The sequence below is a fragment of the Balaenoptera acutorostrata genome, chromosome 5, assembly GCF_949987535.1.
Source record: "Balaenoptera acutorostrata chromosome 5, mBalAcu1.1, whole genome shotgun sequence".
NCBI classification, from domain to species: Eukaryota; Metazoa; Chordata; class Mammalia; order Artiodactyla; family Balaenopteridae; genus Balaenoptera; species Balaenoptera acutorostrata.
In genome coordinates this window covers 121,515,258-121,539,851 of record NC_080068.1, presented here as the reverse complement: position 1 = coordinate 121,539,851, position 24,594 = coordinate 121,515,258, and the positions used below count along the sequence as shown (strand labels likewise).

The window sequence follows — 24,594 nt, the reverse complement described above, 5'->3', positions numbered from 1 at the left end:
TCATTATTAAACAACAATGTTGCATTAGATATCCATTACATGTCTCATTGGTACAGACATGTGGGAGCATTGTGCTGGGTCCTGGAGTATGGGTGCCGTTCAATTTTACTAGACACTACTAACTTACGTTCTAAAGTAACTGTATCAGTTTATATCAGAGCAATGTGTAAGTTCCTGTTTCCTCACATCCCTACCCCAACTTGATACCATCAACATTTTCAATTTTTGCCAGTCTTAGAGTTTTTGGATTTCTTTTTAATTCTATTTTCCTGATTAGTGTCTTCCTCTTTCATGAATTATTTGTTCACATCCTTTGCTTATTTTTCTATTCGATTGTCTTTTGTAATTGATTTAAACATTTTTTTGGATATATTCTTTGTACAGAATCTTTGTTATTATGTGTTACAAATAACTTTTCTCAATCTGGGGCATGTCCTTTCACTAGTTTAAGGTCTTTTTCTTGTGAAGATGTTTTAATTTTAATATATTTTAATGTGTCAATTTTTAAAGTCGTATAAAAGCTTTGTATATCTTATTTTAAAAATTCTTCTTTAGCCCCATATGAAGATAGTAGTTTTTTACAAAAAAAATTTACAATTTTGCTTTTCCTATTTAGATTTTTAATCTGTTTACAGTTTTTGTGTGTGTGTGTATGGTATACGGTATAAGGAAGGGACCTAATTTTATATTTTTCTTTATGGATAGTTAGTTTTCCCAGTACTTTTTATTTTATTTTTTTATAGGAAATATGCCCCAGAAGTTCTTCTTTTTTTTTTTTTTTTTTTTTAAAGTTTTACTTGATTTTATTTATTTATTTATTTTATTTTTGGCTGTGTTGGGTCTTCGGTTCGTGCGAGGGCTTTCTCCAGTTGCGGCAAGCAGGGGCCACTCTTCATCGCGGTGCGGGGACCGCTCTTCATCGCGGTGCGCGGGCCTCTCTCTATCGCGGCCCCTCCCGTCGCGGGGCACAGGCTCCAGACGCGCAGGCTCAGCAGTTGTGGCTCACGGGCCCAGCCGCTCCGCGGCATGTGGGATCTTCCCAGACCAGGGCTCGAACCCGTGTCCCCTGCATTAGCAGGCAGATTCTCAACCACTGCGCCACCAGGGAAGCCCTCCCAGTACTTTTTAAAATTAAACATTCCATTCTTTACCAGCTGATTTATGTCAACTGTGTTGTTTGCCAAGTTCTCATGTATCTTTGTTTCTAGAATCTCTATTCACTTCCTCTTGTCTATTTTGATAAATATTATGGAGTAATATTCCATGTTTAAGGTGCTGCAGAAGACACAAATCTGTATTTTACATAGCCTTTGTCATTTCTGCAGTAATAATTGAGTTTGAGAGTTCACCTATATACCAGTGGGTTTAATATAGTCCTGTGTTACATGACTGGCACAGACAATAAAGATTCATTTATTAACTTAACAAAAAGTTATTGAGCCTGTAACGTTCCCAGGAATGTGCCATGTGCTAGAAATATCTTGGAGAGTAAGACGGATAGGAAGGACCCTTGGTACCATGAGTTTTTAATGCAGCTATAGGAACCCAGAGGAGGGAGACATATAGGATCAAAAAAAGTTTAGAGCACCATTTTAAAAGTGTGGTCTTTTCACCACAATATTAGGTATTGGATTGGCCAAAAAGTTCGTTCGGGTGTTTCTGTAAGATGTTACAGGAAACCCCGAATGAACCTTTTGGCCAACCCAATACATTCAGCTTATTAAAAATCTAGATTTCTGGGCCCCTATCCCAGATCTACTGAATCTTTGGAGCAAAGACCCAGGAGGTTACATTTTTATCAATCATCTTTGATGATTCTCATGAACATTAAACGTTAAGACCCTCTTGCTCCTGGATAGAATAGAATGTGCTCTGGACTTTTGAAGACTGATGATGAGGAAGAATATAATGGAGTTAACAGGATACTTATCCTTGCCCTATTCAACATATTAATCACTAAACTGAAACAGGACACTGATGATAAATTAATCATATTTTTTGATGCCAGGCGATTGGGAGGGACACGTAATATGTTAGAAGATAGGATCCATGGTGGGAAAGAATATTGGTAGGGTGATTCTAATAAAAAGTAATGTGGAATAAAGAGGAAGTAAAATGCTGCCTTTAGTTCAGGAAACCTGGCTTGAATGCAGCACACGTGGAAAAGACCTTATGGGTTTTAGCATCCTGCAACCTTAATAGAGTCAGTGATGCCATGTGGTTTCCCACAAAGTTAATCAGCCTTGGGCAGCCCTGACAGAACAGCGCCCACACAACAAGATGCTTGCTCTTCCGTCCTGTGCTCAAGCTGCTGTCGGGGGCAAAAGCACTGTCGCTATCAAACAGAGAGAACTGTGCTCAGTTCCGAGTGCCATCCTCTGAAGAAGTGACATGGTGCACTAAGGAAGGCAAGCAGAAAGGGGAGAGTGAGTGGAATCAGATTAAATTCATTACCTGTTACTTCAAACTCCACAAATGCTAATGGGAGGTAATTTTCATTTTAACATAGGAAAGAGGTCTGTTGTTTCCTTTTTATTTCTTTAACACAAGACAAAGCTGGGATGGGCTGTATGTGGGAGGAGTGAGTTGTTATGAAGTCTGTTCAAGCAGAGAGGCTGGATTTGGGTATTGGTAGAGGCTGGAGGCAGATAACGTTTCGTGTTGAGAGCACAGTGGTGAGAAAGAAAGCATAAAGCATATTTGAAGGATGCCAGTTACTAGGATCGTGGATCTGGAATTTGTATAGCGGACTTACAGTAAAGAAGCAGGAAAGGTCTGGAATGCCAGGGTACTGAATCTGTTTCATTCACTAGGCAGTGGGAAACCACTAAAGGTTTTTGAGCCTTGAAATATGATCAAAGAGGAGTTTTAGGAGATGTATGGGATAGATCTGGGGTGGGGGGAAGCAAAGTTATTAATCTAGGGGTCTGTGAACAAGCTTCAAATTATATGAAAAATATTTGCATACATGCTTCTGTGCCTTTTTCTGGAGTGACTCAAATTGGTCCATGTTACCAAGTGATTAAAACCACTGTGGTAGGAACTGGAGGGAGACTGGTTATAAGGCTATTGTAATAAAGATAGAAGGTAGAAAAGAAAAGGAGGGAGAGAAGGTAGAGACCCTGATAGAAATCAGTAGAACTTGGTACTGTGTAACCAGCGACTTGGATCTGGCCATCAAGACCAATGTTACAGTTCCAGCTCCTCCAACTGTTAATTGTTTCACTGTGTGGAGATTATTTTAACCTCTGGGAGCCTCAATTTTCTCATCTATCAAATGAAGACAATAACGTTCTACAGTGAGGAACAAATGAGTATTCTATAAACCGTAAAATTCAAAACGAATGTTGGCTATTATTATGTTGGGGTTCACAAAAAGGAATCAAAGATTATTATTAGCAAAAGTAGAGAATTCAGGATGATTTTATCCCACTGACTAGTGGAGAAAAACGAGGTAGGAAACTGCAGAGAAACTGGAGAAGCCTGTCTTGGGCTTAGAATCTAAGCAAAATAATTCAGTACGTTCCGTTTAGATTTTTCTCCTCTTGTTCAAGACTCCTTCTCTTTCAAGTAAATCTTTCTCTGCTAAAAGTTATAGACTTAGGGGTTCAAGGCTTAAAGTATTAAAGTTGAGAAATTGCCCAAAAATTCCACTTGAGGTTGAAAACTTTGATCTGACTTTTGACTTTCCTCAAAGGTCTTTTTTTTTTTTTTTAGGTACATGTTTGGGTTTGTTTGTTTACATGTCATTATTCCTCCCTTGGCTTGCTCCTTCTAGATTATTGCTTCAAGTCAGTAATGGTCTCATTTGTGTTTATAAACCAAGTGTCTCGTATATTACTTGGCACACACTAGACCCTCCTAAATGATGGATGCAGGATGAAAGTGGGGGCTCGGTTGCCAGGTAGTGGGTGTATTTAAGGATGTTGGACTCTTTAGAGGATGGTGGTATTTTAAACCTAGATCAACAGATAACTCCTTCCATACGTCATTCTGAGTTTCTTCCCATTATCTGTGCGGCATAAAAGACAGCTGATTAAAAAACAGAGGAGCAGATTATGATATGCAACTTTTTGATGTGCTTTGGATAGACCGCAAGACTCTTTTAATGTGAGTAGGGAGAAAATTGTTTTGCAAAGGTGTTACAAATTCATCTGACTTGGTTTGTAACCTTTACCGGATTTCATAGACTTGTTCTGAAGTGCCTAAGGAGGCTACAACTCATATCTTTATTACAGTAAGTTTATTGACAGCCATAAGGACAGTTACCAGTGATTAGAACAAACTCCAAATTTTGTCTTCTGGGTTCAGGGACTTTGGATTAAAACAACCCTGCTTTAATCATCAGAAACTCTGAAGTTTGCAAAAAATAACTTTCCTCTGGAATTGTAGACACTGTAGTACAGAAGCAATGTGGTCAGGTTCTGAGAGGTTACCTTTCTTTTAGATTTCTTGGGAGTCTAACTTAAGACCCACTGGTAGGGGACCTAGATTTCATATTTTGAAATTCTCTCTCTCACCCCCGTTTCCTTTCTGTTTGTATCTCTGCTGCTTTAACTACTGGACTTCAATGTATAAAATCATTTCTTGTTCATGGGGCCTCCTTTAGTGCCTAATTCTTGCAGTGATGATGTAGGCCAGTGCTCTTGAACAGCCATTCTGAACAATGGGCATAGATTGCTATTGCCGTCTGTGTTACTTTATTCTACGGGGTGACAGTTTTTTATGTTTATTTGTTTTGCCTTCACAGAGTAGTCACTCTTTTATGTAATCCTTGTATCAGAATAATCTAGGAATGATGGCCTGGGGATGATGAGATCAGAACACAGTTACTCACGTCCACCATCCTGTTACACTCATTTCCTATAGAGTTGTCTCTGTATGATGAGGGTACCTTACTGGAAGGCTGACAGAGTTCTAGTAATCCAGCTCTACATCCATAGCTTTCACGTATTGTGAGGTGTCCAAAACATTCTTTTATGCCAACGTTAACAAGGGTAACTGAGGTAGTTGGTGAATCACCATTTAAAGGCCTTCTATCCCATTTTTCACATTTTTCCTAGTGTTAGTACAGACTTTGGAATGCAGTATCCCATTGGCAGTTTGAAGCAGAAACTTGGATAAATTAAGTTTTTCTGCAGTTGCCCTATGAATTTTACACAATATAAATTGCTTGCTTTTGCTATTTTCTACTTTTTTTTTTTTTTTTTTGCCACGCTATGTGGCTTGCAGGATCTTAGTTCCCCGACCAGGGATCGAACCCCTGCCCCCTGCAGTGGAAGCATGGAGTCCTAACCACTGGACCGCCAGTGAACTCCCACTATTTTCTACTTTAAATCATTACTACAACTACTGTAAAATGACCCTCTCTCTATGGTGGTATGGCAATATAATTGAGAGAAAAATTCCTGAATGTTAAACTAATTTCTTTTAATTGCTTGTTCTGATAACAAACACCACTTTGGAGGAAAGAATGTACCCAAAACAAGGATTCTTTCATTTCTGTAATTCTACTGCAAATTTGATTTGATCAAGAATATAGCTTTACCTGATTTTATCTGACTTTTTTGCCTAGAATCACCAAAGAAGCTGGAAATTGTCAGAGATTGCTGCTCTGAAAATCAGAAATATCTAAATTATTAGACATTATAATTAGAAAGATGAGCCACAGAGTTAATGGGACTTCTTTTTAAGAACAAAATGTGTGCGGTACTTAACATATGTTCCACCATGACCTAGTATATGGTAGAGTTCTTAAGAACATGGTCTTTGGTGATATACACAATACCATCAACTATGCTAAAACCATTTCCTGAACACACACGACATGTATGTAAGGGACAGTGCGAGGTTCTACAGAGAAGGCTCTTCTCCATAAGCAACTGGAACCATTTACACAAGCAATTTCAGTCAACTACTTTTTGAGTTTCATCCAGACAACAGAGAAAAAAAGATTCTAGAAGTAGCAGATGTGTACAGGCTGATGTAAAATACTGTCTTTTTGAAGAGATGAATCTATAAAGAAAGAAAATGACTATCATAAAGAAAATGACCGTCACCTGAATTAACTCTTCTAATTCTAGAAAATTTTAATTGTAGTTTATTTTAATTCCAGAATCTCAGAGAAATTGGAATAGTGGATTTTACTAACTGCCCTGTCTCAGATCCTCTCTTGCTCAAGCTTGTCCAGGAATTTCATCCAATTTTTATTTGAGGGGGAGTTGAAAGCATTTCAGCAAAGCAAACAACTGAATGGCGTGTCAGCCAAACCCTGAAATGTTTGTTTTAGAAGCATTTTTGAATAAAGTGTATCAAAATAACAAAAGCTCAACTAGAAAGACCTTAAAATGCATTGAAAAAGAATTCCTTGATACATTTTTCTTGAGAAGACTAGAACCATAGAAAATGATTTCAAAGTCCAAAATCATACTGGTAACCTCAGCCAAAGTGTTATCCCTGAAGTATATAATCGCACTCACTAGGAGAGGTGACACTGGAAGACAAATATTTGGTTAGAAAACTAATCTAGTCTTGTGTCGGATGCTCTTCAAATTCCAAGCATAAATCTATTCTAAGAATAACTGGAGTGAAAGGAGTGTGGGAATCACTGCTTGGGTTTAGCTGGTCCATTTCTTAAATCAGGACGACTTTAAAAGTATAGATTCTAATAAGGAACTTCATTTTAACAAGAATGATGCATTTTTCCTTCTTGTCAGGTAAATATTTTATTTTTATTCTCAGGTTAATATCAACTCCTGCTTGGTGAGCATATTAATTTGGGAGTATACTCAAAAATACCCGCTGAAATCTACCTGACCTGAGAACACAGTATAAGTATGGAATGTGTACGTGTTTGTGTTATGGCAGTCTGGTAGTCATCTCTTAGGATGCTCACTTCACCCAGTGAAATTCCAGGCATGAAGAGGCGGGCATTATGCCCGTGCCTTTAAGTCTTTGGTTCAGTGGTTCTCCAGACTGACTGTGAATTTGGATCACCCATGGTCCTACATCAGCCCTATTAATTTAATGTTCTCAGAGTTTGTGTGGCCTGGACATTTGTATTCTTAAAAGTGGTACAGGTGATTCTGATGAACAGCCAGTATTAATGAGAACATTAGATCTTTGTGGAGACTTTTTTTAAAAAGTAACTTTTGTGATGGTGTTGTTATAACATAGGAATTGGTGAGAGGAGGTCTCATTTCAGTAAGTTCGGGATCAGAGTGTATGTATGTGAACAGAACGTGTCTTCCAAAAGAAGTCATTTAACATATATTTATTAAGAGCTTTCTCTGTGCAAACCACTTTGCTTGGTGCTGAGGATACAAAAGTGAGCATGACATGGTCTTTACACTTAAGGAGCCTTTAACTGGGGAGACCTGACATCTTAACAAGTTGTAGAAGCTGTTGTAAACGCTCTGACAGTGCTATTGGGAGTGTTCAAAAGAAGGATTTGCTAGCTTTCGGGGAGGGCAGGAAGAGTTTCCTAGGAGATCTTGAGACTTGAAAGATAAAATCAGTTTTTGCCATATTAGGATGAGGGGTGGAGGGAATGATATTGCAAATAGTCTGAATAAAGACAGGTTTGTCAGATACCTCTTCAAGCGGCCAGAATGACAGGGACACAGACACGAGGACGAGGGTGGTATCAGAGAGGTGGACAAGGGCCATTCTTGGATGGGTTTGTATATCATTTAAGGAATTTGAACTTTACTATGTAGACAGTGAAGGGTATCTATCTGGAAGGGTATCCAGAAGAGTAGTTATATTATCCGATAGAAACATTGCTCTGGCTGCAGTGTGAAGGATGGCTTGAAAAAGTTGACACTTGAAGCAGCAAGGCCATTTAGCAGACTGCTGTAGTAATCCAGGCATGAAGTGACGCATTAAGGCAAGATTTCCCAAGACTTTAAAACTGGGATATTTAAAAAATAAATTTCCTTGCTGTAGTAATGTCCTGTTTCTTTGTTCACTGGCTGAAGACTCAATTTTTAGATAATGTAGGATATATTTATATAGCCAGTTTAGATGCAAGGATTATTTTAGCTAAGTGTCACAGCTCTTTTTCAAAGAATGGAAAATATTGTTGCAATAAAACTTTTTTTTTTTTGGTTGAACAGTAATGTAATTATCTTAAATATAAAAAGTTGACATATGAAGGGAATGTCTCATAACTCGAGCTTAAAAGTTATAAGCAACACAAGAAACTGCATTAAAGAAAAATTAAAAAATAGGATGCCTTCTTTATGCCATAGTATTTCTCTAGATCAGTGCTATCTACTAGAAATATAACGTGAGCCACAAATACAAATCATATATATAAGTTTAAATTTTCTAGTAGCCACATTAAAAGATTAAAAAACCAAATGGGTGAAATTAACTTCATCCATATGTATATTGGTTATATAATGATATATTGATATATATATATATATCATTATATATAATGATATATTTCATTTAACTCAGTATATCCAAAATATCATTGCAAAATAGGATATAAAATTGAGATATCTGATAGTCTTATTATCTAGAGAAACAATATATTTTATATTCTTTTTTCATAGTAAATACTTGAAATCTTGTGCATATTTTTGTACTTTTAGCACATCTCATTTTGGACCAACTGCATTTCAAGCGCTTCATTAGCCACATGTGGCTACTGTACTGGACAGTGAAGCTTGAGATAATTTCTTAAATTCCATTCCAAAGATATATGAAACATTTCAGCAGCACTTTCAAGGATGCGTTGACAGTTATTCTTGTTAGAAACATAAATCACTTGGGATTTTGCTTTAAAACCTGAACATATTAATGAGTCATATTGAATTTTTATAATACATTAGTATCAATACACAGAAAGTAGAAGTGAGAGTTATTTAACTATCTGATTATTCTTCATGACTATTCCTTTTTAGAGTTTCAGGATATGAAATAATCCTAAACTTAAAGTTTGAAGTGGAACCCATAAGAAGATAGTCTCTAGGTACAATATATGAAAAGCCTTCTGAACTTTAAAGATATGTGATAATTTAAGGTTGAAAATGAAGAGCTTCAAGGAACCACAGGAAATTATTAGTTTCATAGATCACTAGTAGGTGATTGTATAAGCTAAATCATCTTTGTTGCATTGTTCAGCTTTTTGAGCTGACATAGTTAAGAAAATCACTTTATACATTGCAATGTTGTCAGAGACCTACTTAGGGCTATTAGAATCTTTGAGCAACTTATAACTTCCAGAAATTTTATAGGAATAAATGAAAGGTTATTTCAAATAGGCAGTCACTAGAAAGTTCCAGTTTTTGAATACCACTTCTCTAAATTCACATTCAAGTACAGGCCCCGTTTCCAGTGGAAGATATTGAAGTTTTGATTAAAAAAAAAAAATTAAGGTGAGAGCTGTTAAAGTATGTTTTTCCCTTTGAACAGTCAGATGCTAGCGGAAAGTAGGTGGTTAGTTGATGAAACCAGAGTTGGAGTTTTGGCAGATCAGGGAAAGAAGGATTGAGAGTTTTTGCAAAAGAGTGATGATGGAATCCAAGCCTTGTAAGAAGTCATAAGCAGAGTGAGAATGACATGAAAAAACTAGTGGGGCCGACGGATTGAAGTCCAGTGGGAGTGAAGAGCTGTGGATGGAGCTGTAAAACTGTAAAGATAGGAGGTACTTAAGTATGAGTAGAGATGTCAAACTGTCAAGATGAGATGCTTGAAACCAAGACTTCAAAAATGTGTAATATTTGGTGAGTATGAGCTGTAGGTGGGGGGCTGAGATCAAGTAGAGAAAACACTCTCTGCAGGTGAGGAGGTTAGGGAACTAAAAGGGAAAGGTGCTGGGAATTAAGTCATTGAGAATGTTTTAAGTAGCTATAGAGGGGAAGCGAGCAAGGTGCTATACTCTTCAGTGAGAAAGAGGAAGTGATCAGGAGGTGGGTTGGATGATGTATTTTAGGTCGGCGGTTCTCAAGTGGGGACAATTTGCACCCTAGGGAATATTTGGCAATGTCTGGAGACATTTTTGGTTGTCAAACTGGGTGTGTGTATGCGAGTGTGCATGCTACTGGCATCTAGGGAATAGAGGCCAGGGATGCTTCCAAACATCCTACAGTGCACAGCACAGCCCCTTACACCAAATGATAATCTGGTCCCAAATGTCAGGAGTGCTGAGGTTGAGAAACTGCTTTAGGCAGATGTATCAGAATCAAGGTATGTTGGCTGAAAAACAGGCTGAGAACTGTCAATCAAGTAAATATTGTATTTGTTTTAATTGAATAGTTCCTATGGAAAAAAGACACATTCATTAAAAATAAACATTCATTCATTCACTAGATCAACAAACATATGCTGCATTCCTACTTAACTGGCATCACTATTCTCGATGTGTAAGATTCATCAGTGAACACAAAGATCCCTGCCCTTGAGTACCTTTTGTTCAAGGGGGGGGGGAGGGGGCGGAGACAGAGAACAATATAATAACAGTAAATTGAATAATTTGTTAGAAAGTAGTGTATAATAAAAAAGGAAAAGTAAAGCAGATTAAGGATATTGGGAGTGCTGGGGGATGGGAGCATAAGCAAGGGTGGGTTGCAATCTTAGATGTCAAGGTAGGTCTTACTGAGGTGATGTCTGAACAAAGATTTAAGAGATGAGAGCATATAATGAATGTATGTTGCCCTGAAGATAGTTTTGGTTTGCATTCAGTTCACAGAAAAGGGGAGTAAAGTGGATTGTGCTAAGTGCTTTGGGGGATACAGAGTTAAATCAGACATAGTTTCTGCCCTCGTGGAACTAACAATCTTGGAAATGATAGAAAAATGACGACAGCAAACACAGGATGGTAATTTTGCCCTGTACTATTTGTTCCTGTTTTGATCCTTTTTCATGGTGGGGAAATGACAGGTTAGTGATTAGCCCTTACTTTCCACATTTGCTCTTTCTCAGAAAAGTTAGTGATAACCTGAGTTAAATAGTGAAATGGATGAAGAAAAAAAGTGATGACAGTGGGCTTAGAGTGTGAGACTGAGAGCAGTGGGATCAGAGAAATGGAAAGGAAGGTTAAACTTATAAAAGGGATTAATGATTTGGAAGAAAGGCTTACAAGCATCTCTGTTAACCTTCCTGGCTGACAGTTACCAATTCACAACACTTGAAACAAGCCTCCCATTAGCTCTCTCTGCCTCCCAGGTATGGTAACAGCACTAGGAACTATGCTGTTCGGGTTGGGGATTATCATACTCTGGTGCCGGAGGAGTTTGAAGAAGAAATTGGAGTTCAGCAGATTGTGATTCACCGGGAGTATCGGCCAGACAGCAGTGACTACGACATCGCCCTGGTTAGGTTACAAGGACCAGAAGAACAATGTGCCAGATTCAGCAGCCACGTTCTGCCAGCCTGTTTGCCACTCCGGAGGGAGAGGCCACAGAAAACAGCCTCCAATTGTTACATAACAGGATGGGGAGACACAGGTAACAAATAACCCAAAGAAACAATTAAAATCTGGGCACCTGCTTGTGTCTGGGATTGTCCATACATCTGGGTGTACAGAGGGTAGCAAAATCTTAAAAGGGTTTCAGGCTTAGTTGTTTGGAAATTCCACCATGTGTGAGATGCATGCATGTAATCTGGATTCATACCCTGAGGGTATTGTGGTTCCCATTAGAACTTGGACCCTACTCAGGACTTGCGCCTAGCTGTCTCTATGTTAAAAAGTTTTCCTAATGACTTTGATGTAGCTACCCCAGCAAAGGGCTTTGGTGTTTGATGGTTTCTTTGTAATGGAGCCCTTTATCAAAGTAAATCTTATGCAGAATTCCTAAATGAAGAACAAAAATCAGAGCTGCTGAGGTTCAAGTGGAGGGATCCAGCTCACTTGGGTTTCTCCTTCCACAACCCCCTTCTATTCTTCCCACCTGCCCCGTCCCCGAGCAGGATGGTGTTCAGCTTGTGCTCTTCTCAGGCGAACAGCTTTCTGTATTGTCTTGCTAGAGTTAACATCAGCTAGTGCTTGCTCAGGATGGTCTTCGAAACATCTAGGTCTCACCTGGATTAGGGCTCGACTCACAAATGACTACTAAGGAGAAATGATTGGGTTGACTGCTCTCCATTAAAAGTAATTAACACTGAAAAAGAACATCAAATAAGTATTTCTACAGGTGATAATTTCAATAAGGTTATATTTAGTAAATATAAGTATTTGTTTTCATTTTATCCCATGCTACATTAAATCTGGGCTTTAAACTTACGTTATTTCATAGCAGCAAAATGTAGAACATCTGTAGCAGATATACAGTACTGAAAAAGCTCTGCGACCAATCCTGAGATAAACCTTAAGTGGAAACATTTCCTGGATGATATAATAGAATCAGGGCAGAGTACATGCCTTCTCACGACGCTATGCTGATCTGTGAGGCAAACTGAAGGCTGGAGTACAGCTGCTGGAATTATTACTTCATCAGGGAAGTGAATCAATCACCTCCCTTTAGACACTACATCTGAATAGAGATGACAAAGAAAGTAAATTTTACGGAATGTTTTATTATGGATGAATCACTCCAGTTGAGTAAATTGGATTGGAGAATAATGTGGAGTTTAGATCCAAGAAAAGGCTATCATGGAGAACCTATCAATTATACATTTTAGCCACTAAACAGAGAATGAGTGGCTTACTAGTAAATAGAATACGTTAACAAGTGGTTAAACTTCAGCCTGTTTCTATGTAAGAATGTTGTTTCTGAATCATCTTTATGAAATACCATGTTTCTCTTGAGGATAGTAATTGCCACCTTATGTGCTTATATAGAATTGTTATTTATAATTAATCCTCAAAAGTCAGTGAAGTAGATGAGTCCTAGAGCAGTGGATTTGCTAATACAGAACCAGCATGAATACACCCTCACTGTTTTAATATAGAGAATTCAAATTCTAAAGCCTGCACAAATGTGCTTTCTGTAGGTTACCTTTTTCTACTGGGCAAGTCCGTAAGTGTTACTAAAAGTATTCTTCAAAAAATGCAGTACTGAGAAACAGAATAGTGAAGGGTTAGAGTATGGTTAAGTGCAAACAATAAAAAAAATACCATTTATAGTTATCACTCACTTAAACTACACTAATGCCACAATAGGGCTTTTTAATAGGGCTATTAAATGTTCATTAAACTGTTAAATGTAGCTCTTTTTGCTACGATCTTTACCTGAAATCTAATTCAATTATTTGGCCTGCATAGGACGAGCCTACTCAAGAACTCTACAACAAGCAGCCATCCCCTTACTTCCCAAGAGGTTTTGTGAAGACCGTTATAAGGGTCGATTTACAGGAAGGATGCTCTGTGCTGGAAACCTCCATGAACACAAACGTGTGGACAGCTGCCAGGGAGACAGCGGAGGACCACTCATGTGTGAACGGCCAGGAGAGAGCTGGGTTGTATATGGGGTGACCTCCTGGGGATATGGCTGTGGAGTCAAGGATTCCCCTGGTGTTTATACCAAAGTCTCAGCCTTTGTACCTTGGATAAAAAGTGTCACCAAACTGTAATCCTTCATGGAAACCTCAAGAAAATATTTAAAGAATCTGTTGGAAACTTTCCAACATTAGCATTTAGCCAGATGCCAACTAATGGGAGTGGAGATCCGTATTTCTGTGTTTTGTGTTGTGATAAGAACTGTGTACCCCTTTGCTGCTTGAGAATGTGTGATGTGAACATTTTGGTTACAGATACCTCAGTGTAGTAATCATTATCCTTATTTAGCATTGTCGCCTACCCAAATTAGTTTAATGGACACTAAATTCATTATTCTTATGAGTCTTGTCTCTGCCTATTTCTCAGCATTCTCCAGACTTTTGTATATTGATTGTGCAGTCAGGCTGTTTTTACATTTATTTGGATTGAGAACTCCTTTATAACTGAATCAGTATGGTATATATTCATATAAAGAGCCTACATTTGACACACAAAGAAAATACTCTTTACTATACTCAAAATAAGAGTGGCATTGTTTTCTGTTCATGTAATTTCTTAAGCTCAGATTTTTTTCCTTAGGCTGATAAAAAAAATCAGACCACATCTTTCTGGCCTTTCGTGAGAAAACTGAAGGCCAAAAAAGATAAAGGAATTCTATTATAAACAGACTGGAAAGGAATATCATTGTCACAATACATTCCTGAATGAAGCCTTTGTACCAAGCACTATGGCAACTAAAGAGAAAAACATTCTAGCTACCTTGTATGTTGTTAGCACAATTCAGCATTCCTGATAACATAATAAAGAATGCCTTCAAATTGTTTAATGCACAACCTAATTCAATCTGCTTGATTACTTTTAATCACTTCAAATTTACAGCTTGGTAAAACAAAAATGTTTTTTTCCTTAGCATCACACTGTTTTCCCGACCATGATTTAAGAGTGCCACCTATTGCAACTTTCTGGTAACTAACTTAAACCTGCAGACTATCCTGATACAGTCCCATCTAATAAAAATAGACTTAAAAATGCTTTCCCTGTCAATAGTATGGGAAAGTCTAAAATAACTGTTATGTTTAATCCATATACCACTTATGTGCTAGGTGGCTATGCACCTCATTGACAATTTATAAAAGGTAGGTAAGATTTTATAGTATTTCTAGTTTTCAAATGGGTTAACAGGCAGAGGCCAAGATGAGACAGCTGTTGAAAGGCTTTGAATCCAAACTCCAGAACAGGAAGAGTCCCAATGCAGACAAGAGCATCTCCTCCCACCCCTCTAACCCATGGTTCTCCTGTCTAAAGGTAAGTTTTCCCTCTGGCTGTTTCCCAAAGGAGTTAAGGGATAGCTGCTTATTATGTGTCCTACAGGGCATTCTTGGTAGCAGCACAAAATCTTTGCCCAAATATAAAAGCTAAGCCCTCAGGATACTTGAGTAATCCTTATCAGAGGTGACATGACTGCTATCATGAGTCCTTCCCAAAATCCCAGGTAGTAAAAAAAGGTGAAGTGCAAACTATAGGATTAAGAATGCTTAAGTAATCCTCTTAAATGGCTAACTCACCATGGAGGGACTTCACCTCCATCCCTTTCCCTTCTGTATCATATTGCATCCCTTTTGTAAATTCTGAGCTATGTAAAAAAACTGGTGCTAACCTGAAAGTGCTTTATAGTTTACTACTTTGCAGAACTGCAATGCAGTTCAAGTAGAATAGCATTAAAACGTTTTCTAAACACTCATGACTTTGATAAAGGAAAAACTCTGCATTTACATATAGAGATGACAGCTATGGACGGTGCACAAGGGCTTGGGAAAAACCAGAAAATTTATCTTCCTGAAAGTTTCTCATGGGCCATCCTTGTAATTGAACTACAGTGCTGATGCAAACATTTATATTGGCTTTTTAACTAGACCAGAGGATGGCAAACTTAAAGAACAGATTGTCAACAGATGGCCTGCAGTTTGCTCAACCTTGAGGTAGAATGCTTGGTTCATAAAATATGCCTTTATTATAGCTTAATTTTTTTTCTTGTTAAATGTTAAGTGTGAGTTTTAAAGATGCAAGTGTTCAGTGCACATCTGTGTAAATAAAGTGCATAGCTTTTCACCGTGCAGTTTCCTTAATCTTCTGTGTGGTATTAAATGACCCTGCTCTCTTCCTCAGGGGTAAACTGGTTTTTATGTGTAAGAGTTTTCCCCAAATAATACCTTACACAACAATATTAATTCATGTTACTTCTGCTCGAGCTCCACAACAGTGGAACAGGAGACAGCCTGTTCACTACTTGTAGTTACCTTTGCACTTATTGGTCATTCAGTCAGGGAACACTGACATCTGTACAAATCAAGCATTTTATTGATATAGCAAGGAAGCACTTATTTATTCTCCATTTAAATACCATACTTGAGATTTAAAATCACATTTGGCAGTGTACTTCAGGATGCTAAGTAAGACTTCACCCATATCGCTTTGGATTTCTTGACTTCTGCAAGAGAAGAAAACCAGCTTTATAAAACTCTAATTTGTGTACTTACCTCATGGTGCTGAGTCTTAGCAGCTACTTCAGTTACTTTCTATTCAGTTGGCTATTTACTCTTTTAAATTACAAAATGCCAGCAAAATATGCCAATTTTGGCCTTCCAAATCCTTAGCACTAAGGGTTCCAGATTCAGAAATATATATATATAAAGACAGGAACGTACCTTGTTATGTTTTCCATCATCCATTGGAACAATTAGCTCAGCTTCCTAAAAACATTTGAACAATAGTTAGATGTTTGCCCAATAACCCCGTACCCTCCAGATTTTTAAAGTGAAGAATGTTACTTGTGCAAGTCAGAATCTGATACCAATTAAATGGTGACAGCTTTGCCAATAAACAAGAATATGCTCTTCCATGGCTAGGAAGGGAGACTGCCACAGCTGACAGGTCCCAAAGATACATGGAGATTCATGATCCCAGAAAAGACCAGCAAGGACAACTACAGATACTACTCACCACCTGGATCAAACTGGCGGGTTATCAGGATGCGGTGTTACTATTTAATAGTGGCGGAGTAGATTCAAGATGGCCACATGACACCAACAGCGGAACTAACGACCTTCTTCACCGGAGTCATCAGCTGCATTTAAACTTTGCCGGAAGGCCCACGGCCCACGCGCGCTAGTTTTCCGACTCAGCGCCCCCGGCTGAACGTGGCTGCTCCGAGAATCAATGAACATTTAAGTCCACTCAGGCGTTTGAACCTAGAGGTTTTCCAAGCTGACGTCGATCTACTTCTACAAGACTGTTGCATCTCCTGCATTTTAAACTTGGCCGAAAAGTTCTGTCTCAAGTATTTTAGCGCACGAAACACGACGCCGTACCTTAACCTAAACTCGACGCTTCCCGGATGTAAAAGGCCGAATCCTTCGCCACACGCTCTCTTATAGAGCGGGTGACGCTATTCCGGGGAAGCGCCGCGAGGGGCGGGGCCTACGCGCTTTCTCCCTCCGCCCCGCCCTCCCAGCTCCGCTGAGGTTCCACCCCATCCGTTGGCCACCGCCTTCCTGATGGCCCCTCCCCTTCCTAAGCTTCTCCACCCCGCCTCGCCCCCGCCCCCCGCGCTAGATCTGGGCTGCTCACGTGGCCGCCGACTCTGATGCGTGCGCATTCAGAGCTGCCAAAAGTTCTCGCGAAACCAGGAAATCTTGTCGGACTAGCGCGTCCGCTGAGTGAAGAAGGCGGAAGGGCTGTCTTGTTAGAGAGTTACTTTAGAAGTCACCCTTGTTACCAAAGCACCAGGTTCGATAGTTCTCTGCTTCTTAACCTTTTGGTTGGTTGATTTTCATGGAACTAGCTGACTTTTTTTTTTTTGGTCTCTCTGCTAAAAAACTCCGTATCTTCCCGTGTTCCGCCGACATTGCTGTTCCTGAAGCGCAGGTGTCAGTGGTCTGCAATCAGTTTTTGTTTTGTTTTGAGGGAGTCTAATCTCTTAGGAGTATTTGCACTCTGCTGAAAGCCTTGCCAGACGATTTTGTAAACACAAGATTAGGAAAAGGAAAGGGTATTAGACCGGACGAGCGTGCGGGAGACCCTTTTACATGCGTGTGTGAACGTTTCCCGTGTTGCCTTCGGACCCGTGGTTTGTGGTCCACAATGTAGCCGCTCCAGAGCTTCTGTTGACTCTTGCAAGTGGACACCTGGGTTTTAACTTCCCTGTTGTACGTTTCTTTGGGGGTGCAGCTAAATAAATGGTAGGTCTATTTCTTTAAAAGGGGAGTTACAGACGTTTAGGAATACTTTTAGTCCTAGATACGTGCTTGTTAAATGCCATTTAAATTTATTTTCTATTTCCCTTTTAATTTTCCTACGGTATGAGACAAAAAGGTGGATCGAGGTGAAGCTTTTACTTAGTAGTGGACCATTTGGGGCCCTGTGTTGCAGCAGTTGCTGTCAGGGATAATGTTATCAAGCGATCTGGTGAATAAAGTGCTACAAGAGAGATCTGTGAAGCTTCATGAACACTACAAACTTTTCTAGGGGAAAGAATTTAGGGCAAAAATTTCTGTTATGGTTAGGGTTGGAATGGACAAGTTTATAGGGCATAAAATTTGAAAGAACTAAAGTTGTTTTTAAGGCTCACTTTTTCCTTTCTTCACCTTACTTTACTCTCTTCATGATACTAGTGAATTGAAAGAACTACTCAATAATAAGGTTTAAATAACAAATCACAGTGGGGAATTTTGCCGCATTAGATTTGATTTAGAATCTCTAACTGAGCATGTGTTGTTTTGCTAGGCTGGTCTAGCAAAATACCACAGACAGGATGTCTTAAACAACAGTAATTTATTTTCTCATAATTTTGGAGACTGGAAGTCTGAGATCAAGGTGTCCACAGGTGTGTTTCTTCAGAGACCTCTTCTTGGCCTGTAGATGGGCCTGTTTCTTCACATCCTCTTCTCTCTGTGCCTATCTATAACTTAATATCTTCTTATAAGGACACCGGTCATATTGTCCTAATGACCTCTTTTAACCTTAATTATTTTTTTAAAGACCTTATCTCCAAATATAGTCATATTTTGAGGTACTGGGGGTTTAGGACTTAAGCATAATGAATTTCGAGGGGACTCAATATAGCCCCTAACCCCATTCACTTATGCTAACCTAGTAAGACTTAGTGAAGATCTTAAAATGAATGTGTTGGGTTAAAGTGCTAAAACACTGGATGAATGAGAGAGGGAGAGAGAGAGAACCCTCATATTTTGTTTATGCTCTTTTCTTCATCTTGAATGTCTTTCCATCTATTTTCTTTTTTTCTTCCTGTAGTTGACATAATGTTAGATTAGTTTCAGGTGTACAACATAATGATCTGATATTTGTATATATTGTGAAATGATCACCACAGTAAGTCTAGTTAACCTCCATCCTCATACATAGTTACATTTCTTTTTTCTTGCAGTGAGAATTAAGATTTACTCTCTTAGTAACTTTCAAATGTGCAATACACTGTTATTAACTATAGTCACTATGTTGTATATTACATCTCCAGGAGTTACTTATTTTATAACTGGCAGTTTATATTATGAGTCTATGGGTGGTGGTGGTGGTGGTGGTTGTTTTTTTGATTCCACATATAAGTGAGATCATACAGTGTTTGTCTTTCTCTGTCCAATGTACTGCATTTAGCATAATACCCTCAAGATCCATCCATGTTGTCACAAATGGCAAGATTTCATCCTCTTTTTGGCTTAATAATATTCCTTTGTGTGTGTGTGTGTGTGTGTGTGTGTGTACCACATCTTCTTTTTTCATTCATCCATCAGTGGACACTTAGGTTGTTTCCATATCTTGGCTGTTGAAAATAACCCTGCAGTGAACATGGGGGTGCATATATCTTTTTGAGTTAGTGTTTTGTTTTCTTTGAGTAAATACCAAGGAGTGGAATTGCTGGATCACCCTCTAGTTCTACTTTTAATTTTTTTGAAGAACCCTCATACTGTTCTCCATAGTGGCTGCACACCAATTACATTCCCACCAACAGTGCATGAGGGTTCCCTTTTCTCCACATTCTTACCAACACTTGTTATTCCTTGTCTTTTTGATAATAGCCATACTAACATGTGTGAGGTGATATCTCATTATATTTTTTTTTTCCATTATATTTTTGATGTACATTTCCTGATGATTAGTGACATTGAGCATCCTTTCAAGTGCCTCTTGGCTGTTTGTATGTCTTTGGAAAAATGTCTATTTAGATCTTCTGCCCATTTTTTTTTAAATTGTATTGTTTGTTTTTGCTATTGAGTTGTATGAGTTTTTATATATTTTGGATATTAGCTCCTTAGCAGGATATATGATTTGCAAATATTTTCTCCCATTCAGTAGGCTGCCTTTTCATTTTGTTGATGGTTTCCTTTGCTGTGCCAAAACTTGTTAGTTTGATGTAGCCCCACTTGTTTATTTGTGCTTTTGTTGCCTGTACTTTTGGGGTCAGGTTCAAAAAATCATCTCCAAGGGACTTCCTTGGTGGTCTAGTGGTTAAAACTATGTGCTTCCAATGCAGGGGGCATGTGTTCAACCCCTGGTCAGGGAACTAAGTTCCCACATGCTATACGGCACTGAAAAAAAAAAAAAATCATCACCAAGACTGATGTCAAGGAGCTTACCACCTATGTTTTCTCCTAGGAGTTTTATGGTTTCAGGTCTTACATTCAAGTCTTTAATCCATTTTGAGTTCATTTTTGTGTATGGTGTAAGATAGTGGCCTATTTTTAATCTTTTGCATGTGGTTTTCCAGTTTTCCCAACACCATTTATTGAAGAGACTGTCCTTTCCCTATTGTATATTCTTGGCTCCTGTGTCATAAATTAACTCATTGCATATGTGTGGGTTTATTTCTGGGATCTGTATTCTGTTCCTTTGATCTATGTGTCTCTTTCTGTGCCAACACCATGCTGTTTTGATCACTCAAGCTTTGTAGTATAGTTTGAAATCAGGGTGCATGATGCCTTCAGATTTGTTCATCTTTCTCAAGATTGCTCTGGCTATTTGGGGTATTTTGTGATTTCATACAAATTTTAGGTTTGTTGTTCTATTTCTGTGAAAAATGCCATTGGAATTTTGGTAAGGATTGCATTGAATCTGTAGATTGCTTTGCATAGTATGGATGTTATATCAATATTCTTCCAATCCATGAGCATGGATAATCTTTCCATTTGTTTGTGTCTTCAGTTTCTTTCATCAGTGTATTATAGTTTTCAGTGTACAGGTCTTTCACCTCCTTGTTGAATTTATTCCTAGGTATTTTATTCTTTTTGATACAATTGTAAATGGGATTATTTTCTTAATTTCTTTTTCCAATAGTTTGTTATTAACGTATAGAAATGTAACAGATTTTTGTATATTGATTTTGTATTCTGCAACTTTACTGAATTCGTTTATTAGTTCTAACAGTTTTTTGGAGGAATCTTTGGGTTTTCTATATATTAAATCATGTCGTCTAAAATAGTGACAGTTTTACTTCTCTCCAATTTGGATACCTTTTATTTCTTTTTCTTGCCTAATTGCTCTGACTAGGACTTCAAATACTATGTTGAACAAAGGTGGTGAGAGTGGGCATCCTTGTCTTGTTCCTGATATTAGATGAAAAGTTTTTAGCTTTTCACTGTATGATGTTAAGTATGGGATTGATATATATGGCTTTTATTATATTGAGGTACATTCCCTCTATATGCACTTTTTTGAGATTTTTAAAATCATAAATGGTTGTTGAATTTCCATCTGTCAAAATTATAGTCAGCTTTAAATACTTTGCTTAAATATCTCTTGTTCTATGAAACTTTTCATAACTCCAACTGAATTTGATTTTTCCCTTTTTGTGACTTAACTAGCATTATAGTACTTAACTAGCATTTTTCTTGTGGTATATTTTCTTCACTATATTGTAAACTCCTCATGATGCAGGTCTGTTTCTAACCGTTATTTGAAGTGCCTAGCAGAGTGATTCACATTAAATGGGCACTAAATTGCATTAGCAGATGCTTTGAGGTACTCAGTATGTACTTCAGGAATTGAGTAAATTTTATATTTATTTTAAAAAGTCACTTCTCTCCAGGAGATAAAGTTTAATCCCCCTTTCCTACCCCAACATCATCTTGAGTATGGGCTGTGATTAGTGACTTGCTTTCAAAGGGTAGGGTAAGGCAAGAGGGGGAAAGCATAACTTTACAGTAGAGGAATCTAGCAAATACTACCTAAGCCAGGTAATCAATATCAACATCAGTGGTAAGTCATATTGATAGTGTGTACCCTGATAAGATGTGATGAGAAGAACACTTCACCTCCTTCTGTGTTATTCTTACGCAAAGCTCTAACCCCAGTCTACTCAGGAGAAAAACATCAGACAAAATCAAATTGGTGGACGTTCTACTAATTCCCTAAACTGTACTCAAACTGTTGTGGTCATGAAAAACAAAGTTTGTGAAACTGTCACACCAGAGGAGACGAGACATAATGACTAAATGTAATGTTGTATCCTGGCTGGGATCCTCAAGCAGAAAAAGGACATTAATGGAAAACTGGTGAAATTTGAATAGAGTGTGGAATTTAGTTAATAGTAATGTGCCAGTGTTGGTTTCTTAGTTGTGACAGATGTACACGGTATTATAAGATGTTAACAATAGGGGAAGTTGGATGACAGGTGTCTGGGAACTCCATGTACCACTTTTGCAACTTTTCTGTAAATCTGAAACTGTTTAAAAATAAAGCTTAATAAAAGTCATAACTTTATAGTCTGTTTTCATTTTAACAAGTGGTGCTTTAGTGATGGTTTTTGTCTACTGTTAGTGTGCAATTTGTGGCTAAGATGGCAATATTTCTAAATTTGGGGGGATTCCGAGATCATACCTAATAGATTTAGCCACTGTTCAAGCCAAATCTTTGAGGCTTAGAGTGAGTTCTCAGGAGAGATAATGTGGTAATAGATAGAAGGATTAAAAATTGATTGTAAATAAAGGTTAGTTTATGGATTTTAAAGGTAGACTGTGAGGTGAAGCTGTTAGACTGATAAAACGATGGCTGGAAAATATTTCAATTCTGCATTTGATACATGAACTGAAACCGTTCATTATAGAATACTCATTCTTCAACTATACTACTTCTCCCTTTTTCCTTTTAGGGTTTTAGTGTAGAAACTATGGTAATCATCAGGGAAACAAAAGTAGCATAACTGCACATCTCTCATATGACTGTTGAGATAAGTGGGAGGAAATATAGTCAGGAAATCGCCTGTGGGCTTACTGTCATCTTAAAATACTTTGGGAACTTAAGCTTGCAGTTGGTGTGTACTAGCAATGTGATACTACTGGGAACAAAATTGTAATAGAAGTATAGTGTCTAGACAAGAGGAGATGAGAGTTCTCCCCTATCTGTAGTGGAATATTTTTTTCAGTTCTGAACACTTTTTTCAGTTGTTAAACATTTACAAGACTCCAGCAAATGTTTGTTGAGCAGACATGGCCCTTGCCTCAAAAATACAATGGAGTTGAGTAATTTACAGTCAGTGATATCACAATTTTTCCAGATTTTTCAAAGCTCAAAGCCTAGGAGCTACCTTTGATTTCATTCTATCCTCAGTGTTCAATTTTTAGTGTGTTTCTATATCATTCAATGTATTTGTTATCTATTGCTGTGTATCAAATTAGCCTAAAGCATGGTGGATTAAGACAGTAAGCATTTATCATCTTGTACAATTTCTGCAGATCAGGAATCCAAGAGCAGCTAAGCTGTCTTAGTGTATCTCTTGAGGTTGCATTCAGGATGTTGCCTGGGGCTGTAGGATCCTCTTCCAAGGTGGCTCACTCCTGAGCTTGGCAAGCTAATGCTAATAGTTGGCAGGAGGCCTCAACTCCTCAGCATGTGGATCTCCATAGGTCTGCTCGAGTGTCCTCAAGTTACAGCAGTTTGGCTTTCCCCAAAGTGAGTGATCCAAGAGACAGTCCTAATGTTTTTCTCAGACCTAGTCTGAGAAGTTACATGCCATCACTTGTTAGAAATGAGTTATTAACTTCAGCTCACACAAAAAGGGAGGGAAATTAAGCTCCATCTCTTAAAGAGGGGAATGTAAATATTTGTCAACACCAGTTAAAACTGCCACAATCAGAATGGGTGAGGTTGTGTTGCAGTTATGAACAATCCAAAGTCTTTGTGGCTTAAAACCACAAAGGTTTGTTTCTTGTAATGCTCTTGGCCATTTAGAGACTCAGACTAATGAAACTTTCACCATTTGTAATATTTCTAGGCAACATGAAGGGAGAAGGGAAGGTAGAGAATCACACTTGTTATTAAAGTCTTCCATTTTGAAGTGGCACTTGTCATGTTGCTTCATATTTCTGGGACTAAAGCAAGTTTCATGGCCATGCATTACTTTGAAAAGGTGGGAAAATGGAACCCTACTATGTGTTTAGGAGGAGAATCAGAAATATCAATAAACAGCACTAATGATTTCTACAGTTGCCATGTTATAACCTTTTAACAATTATTTTTATATTTACCTTTTCCTTTTCTCTATTGTCATACTAGTAATCTAAGACAACATGTGTGATTTGTATCCCTACTTTTCTGATTCTCCCTTTCCAATCAACTGAGTATATTCCTGGAAGATAAATTTCCTGAAATAGCATTTTCTCCAGGTTAGTCACTTGCTACAGAAATGATAATGGCTTCCCCAGGTCAAATTCCTCATCCCTGGACAACATACAGTGTATGTTACACTTAGCATGCTCATATCGATTTTTTTCATGCTATTTCATAGTGTAGACTGTATTTCCTTCCTATCCATCCATTAAGACACATTCCAGTTTTTAGTTTTTACAGGAACCTTTCTTCTAGAACATCTATTAGTCTTTTCCTTTTCTTGCCACCCTTAATATTTATTCTTGTGCCTTATGTTTTAAAAAGTTGTACTATGTACCAAGCCTTGTTCTAGGTGCTGGGGCAAGAGCAGTAAACAAAACAGACAATACTTTTTACTCACAGAGCTTATGTTTTAATGGCAGAAAACACACATAAATGAATATTAGAGTTCTATCAGAGGAGCAGAACTACTAGCAAAGGTCAAATCACGATTGTCAAGTGGAGGAAGCAAGGAAAACTGGCAAGGA

The 24,594-nt window shown here is 38.1% G+C and overlaps 1 protein-coding gene, 1 long non-coding RNA gene and 1 other non-coding gene across 4 annotated transcripts in view; 1 reads left to right on the top strand and 2 right to left on the bottom strand.

Annotated features, from left to right (window-relative positions):
* Positions 1-15,566, top strand: part of PRSS12 (serine protease 12) — an 82,718-nt gene extending 67,152 nt beyond the window's left edge. Inside the window, exons 12-13 of the mRNA XM_057546736.1 lie at positions 11,179-11,459; positions 13,217-15,566. Of these exons, the coding sequence (XP_057402719.1) occupies positions 11,179-11,459; positions 13,217-13,524 (589 nt within the window). The 3' untranslated portion in view covers positions 13,525-15,566. The remainder of the gene's footprint in view (positions 1-11,178; positions 11,460-13,216) is intronic.
* On the bottom strand, positions 11,454-16,870 carry LOC130708239 (uncharacterized). 2 transcript variants are annotated; one of them, XR_009008354.1, is made up of 5 exons: positions 16,451-16,866; positions 16,156-16,200; positions 15,748-15,938; positions 12,237-12,485; positions 11,454-12,113 (listed from the first exon to the last, which is right to left on the bottom strand). It is a non-coding gene; the product is annotated as an uncharacterized LOC130708239 (long non-coding RNA). The 2 variants fall into 2 exon arrangements; XR_009008353.1 differs by having other exon boundaries at positions 12,237-15,938; positions 16,451-16,870.
* Positions 16,270-16,400, bottom strand: LOC114236491 (small nucleolar RNA SNORA24). The gene has a single exon (XR_003622436.1). It is a non-coding gene; the product is annotated as a small nucleolar RNA SNORA24 (small nucleolar RNA).
* Positions 16,871-24,594: the final 7,724 nt, after the last annotated feature.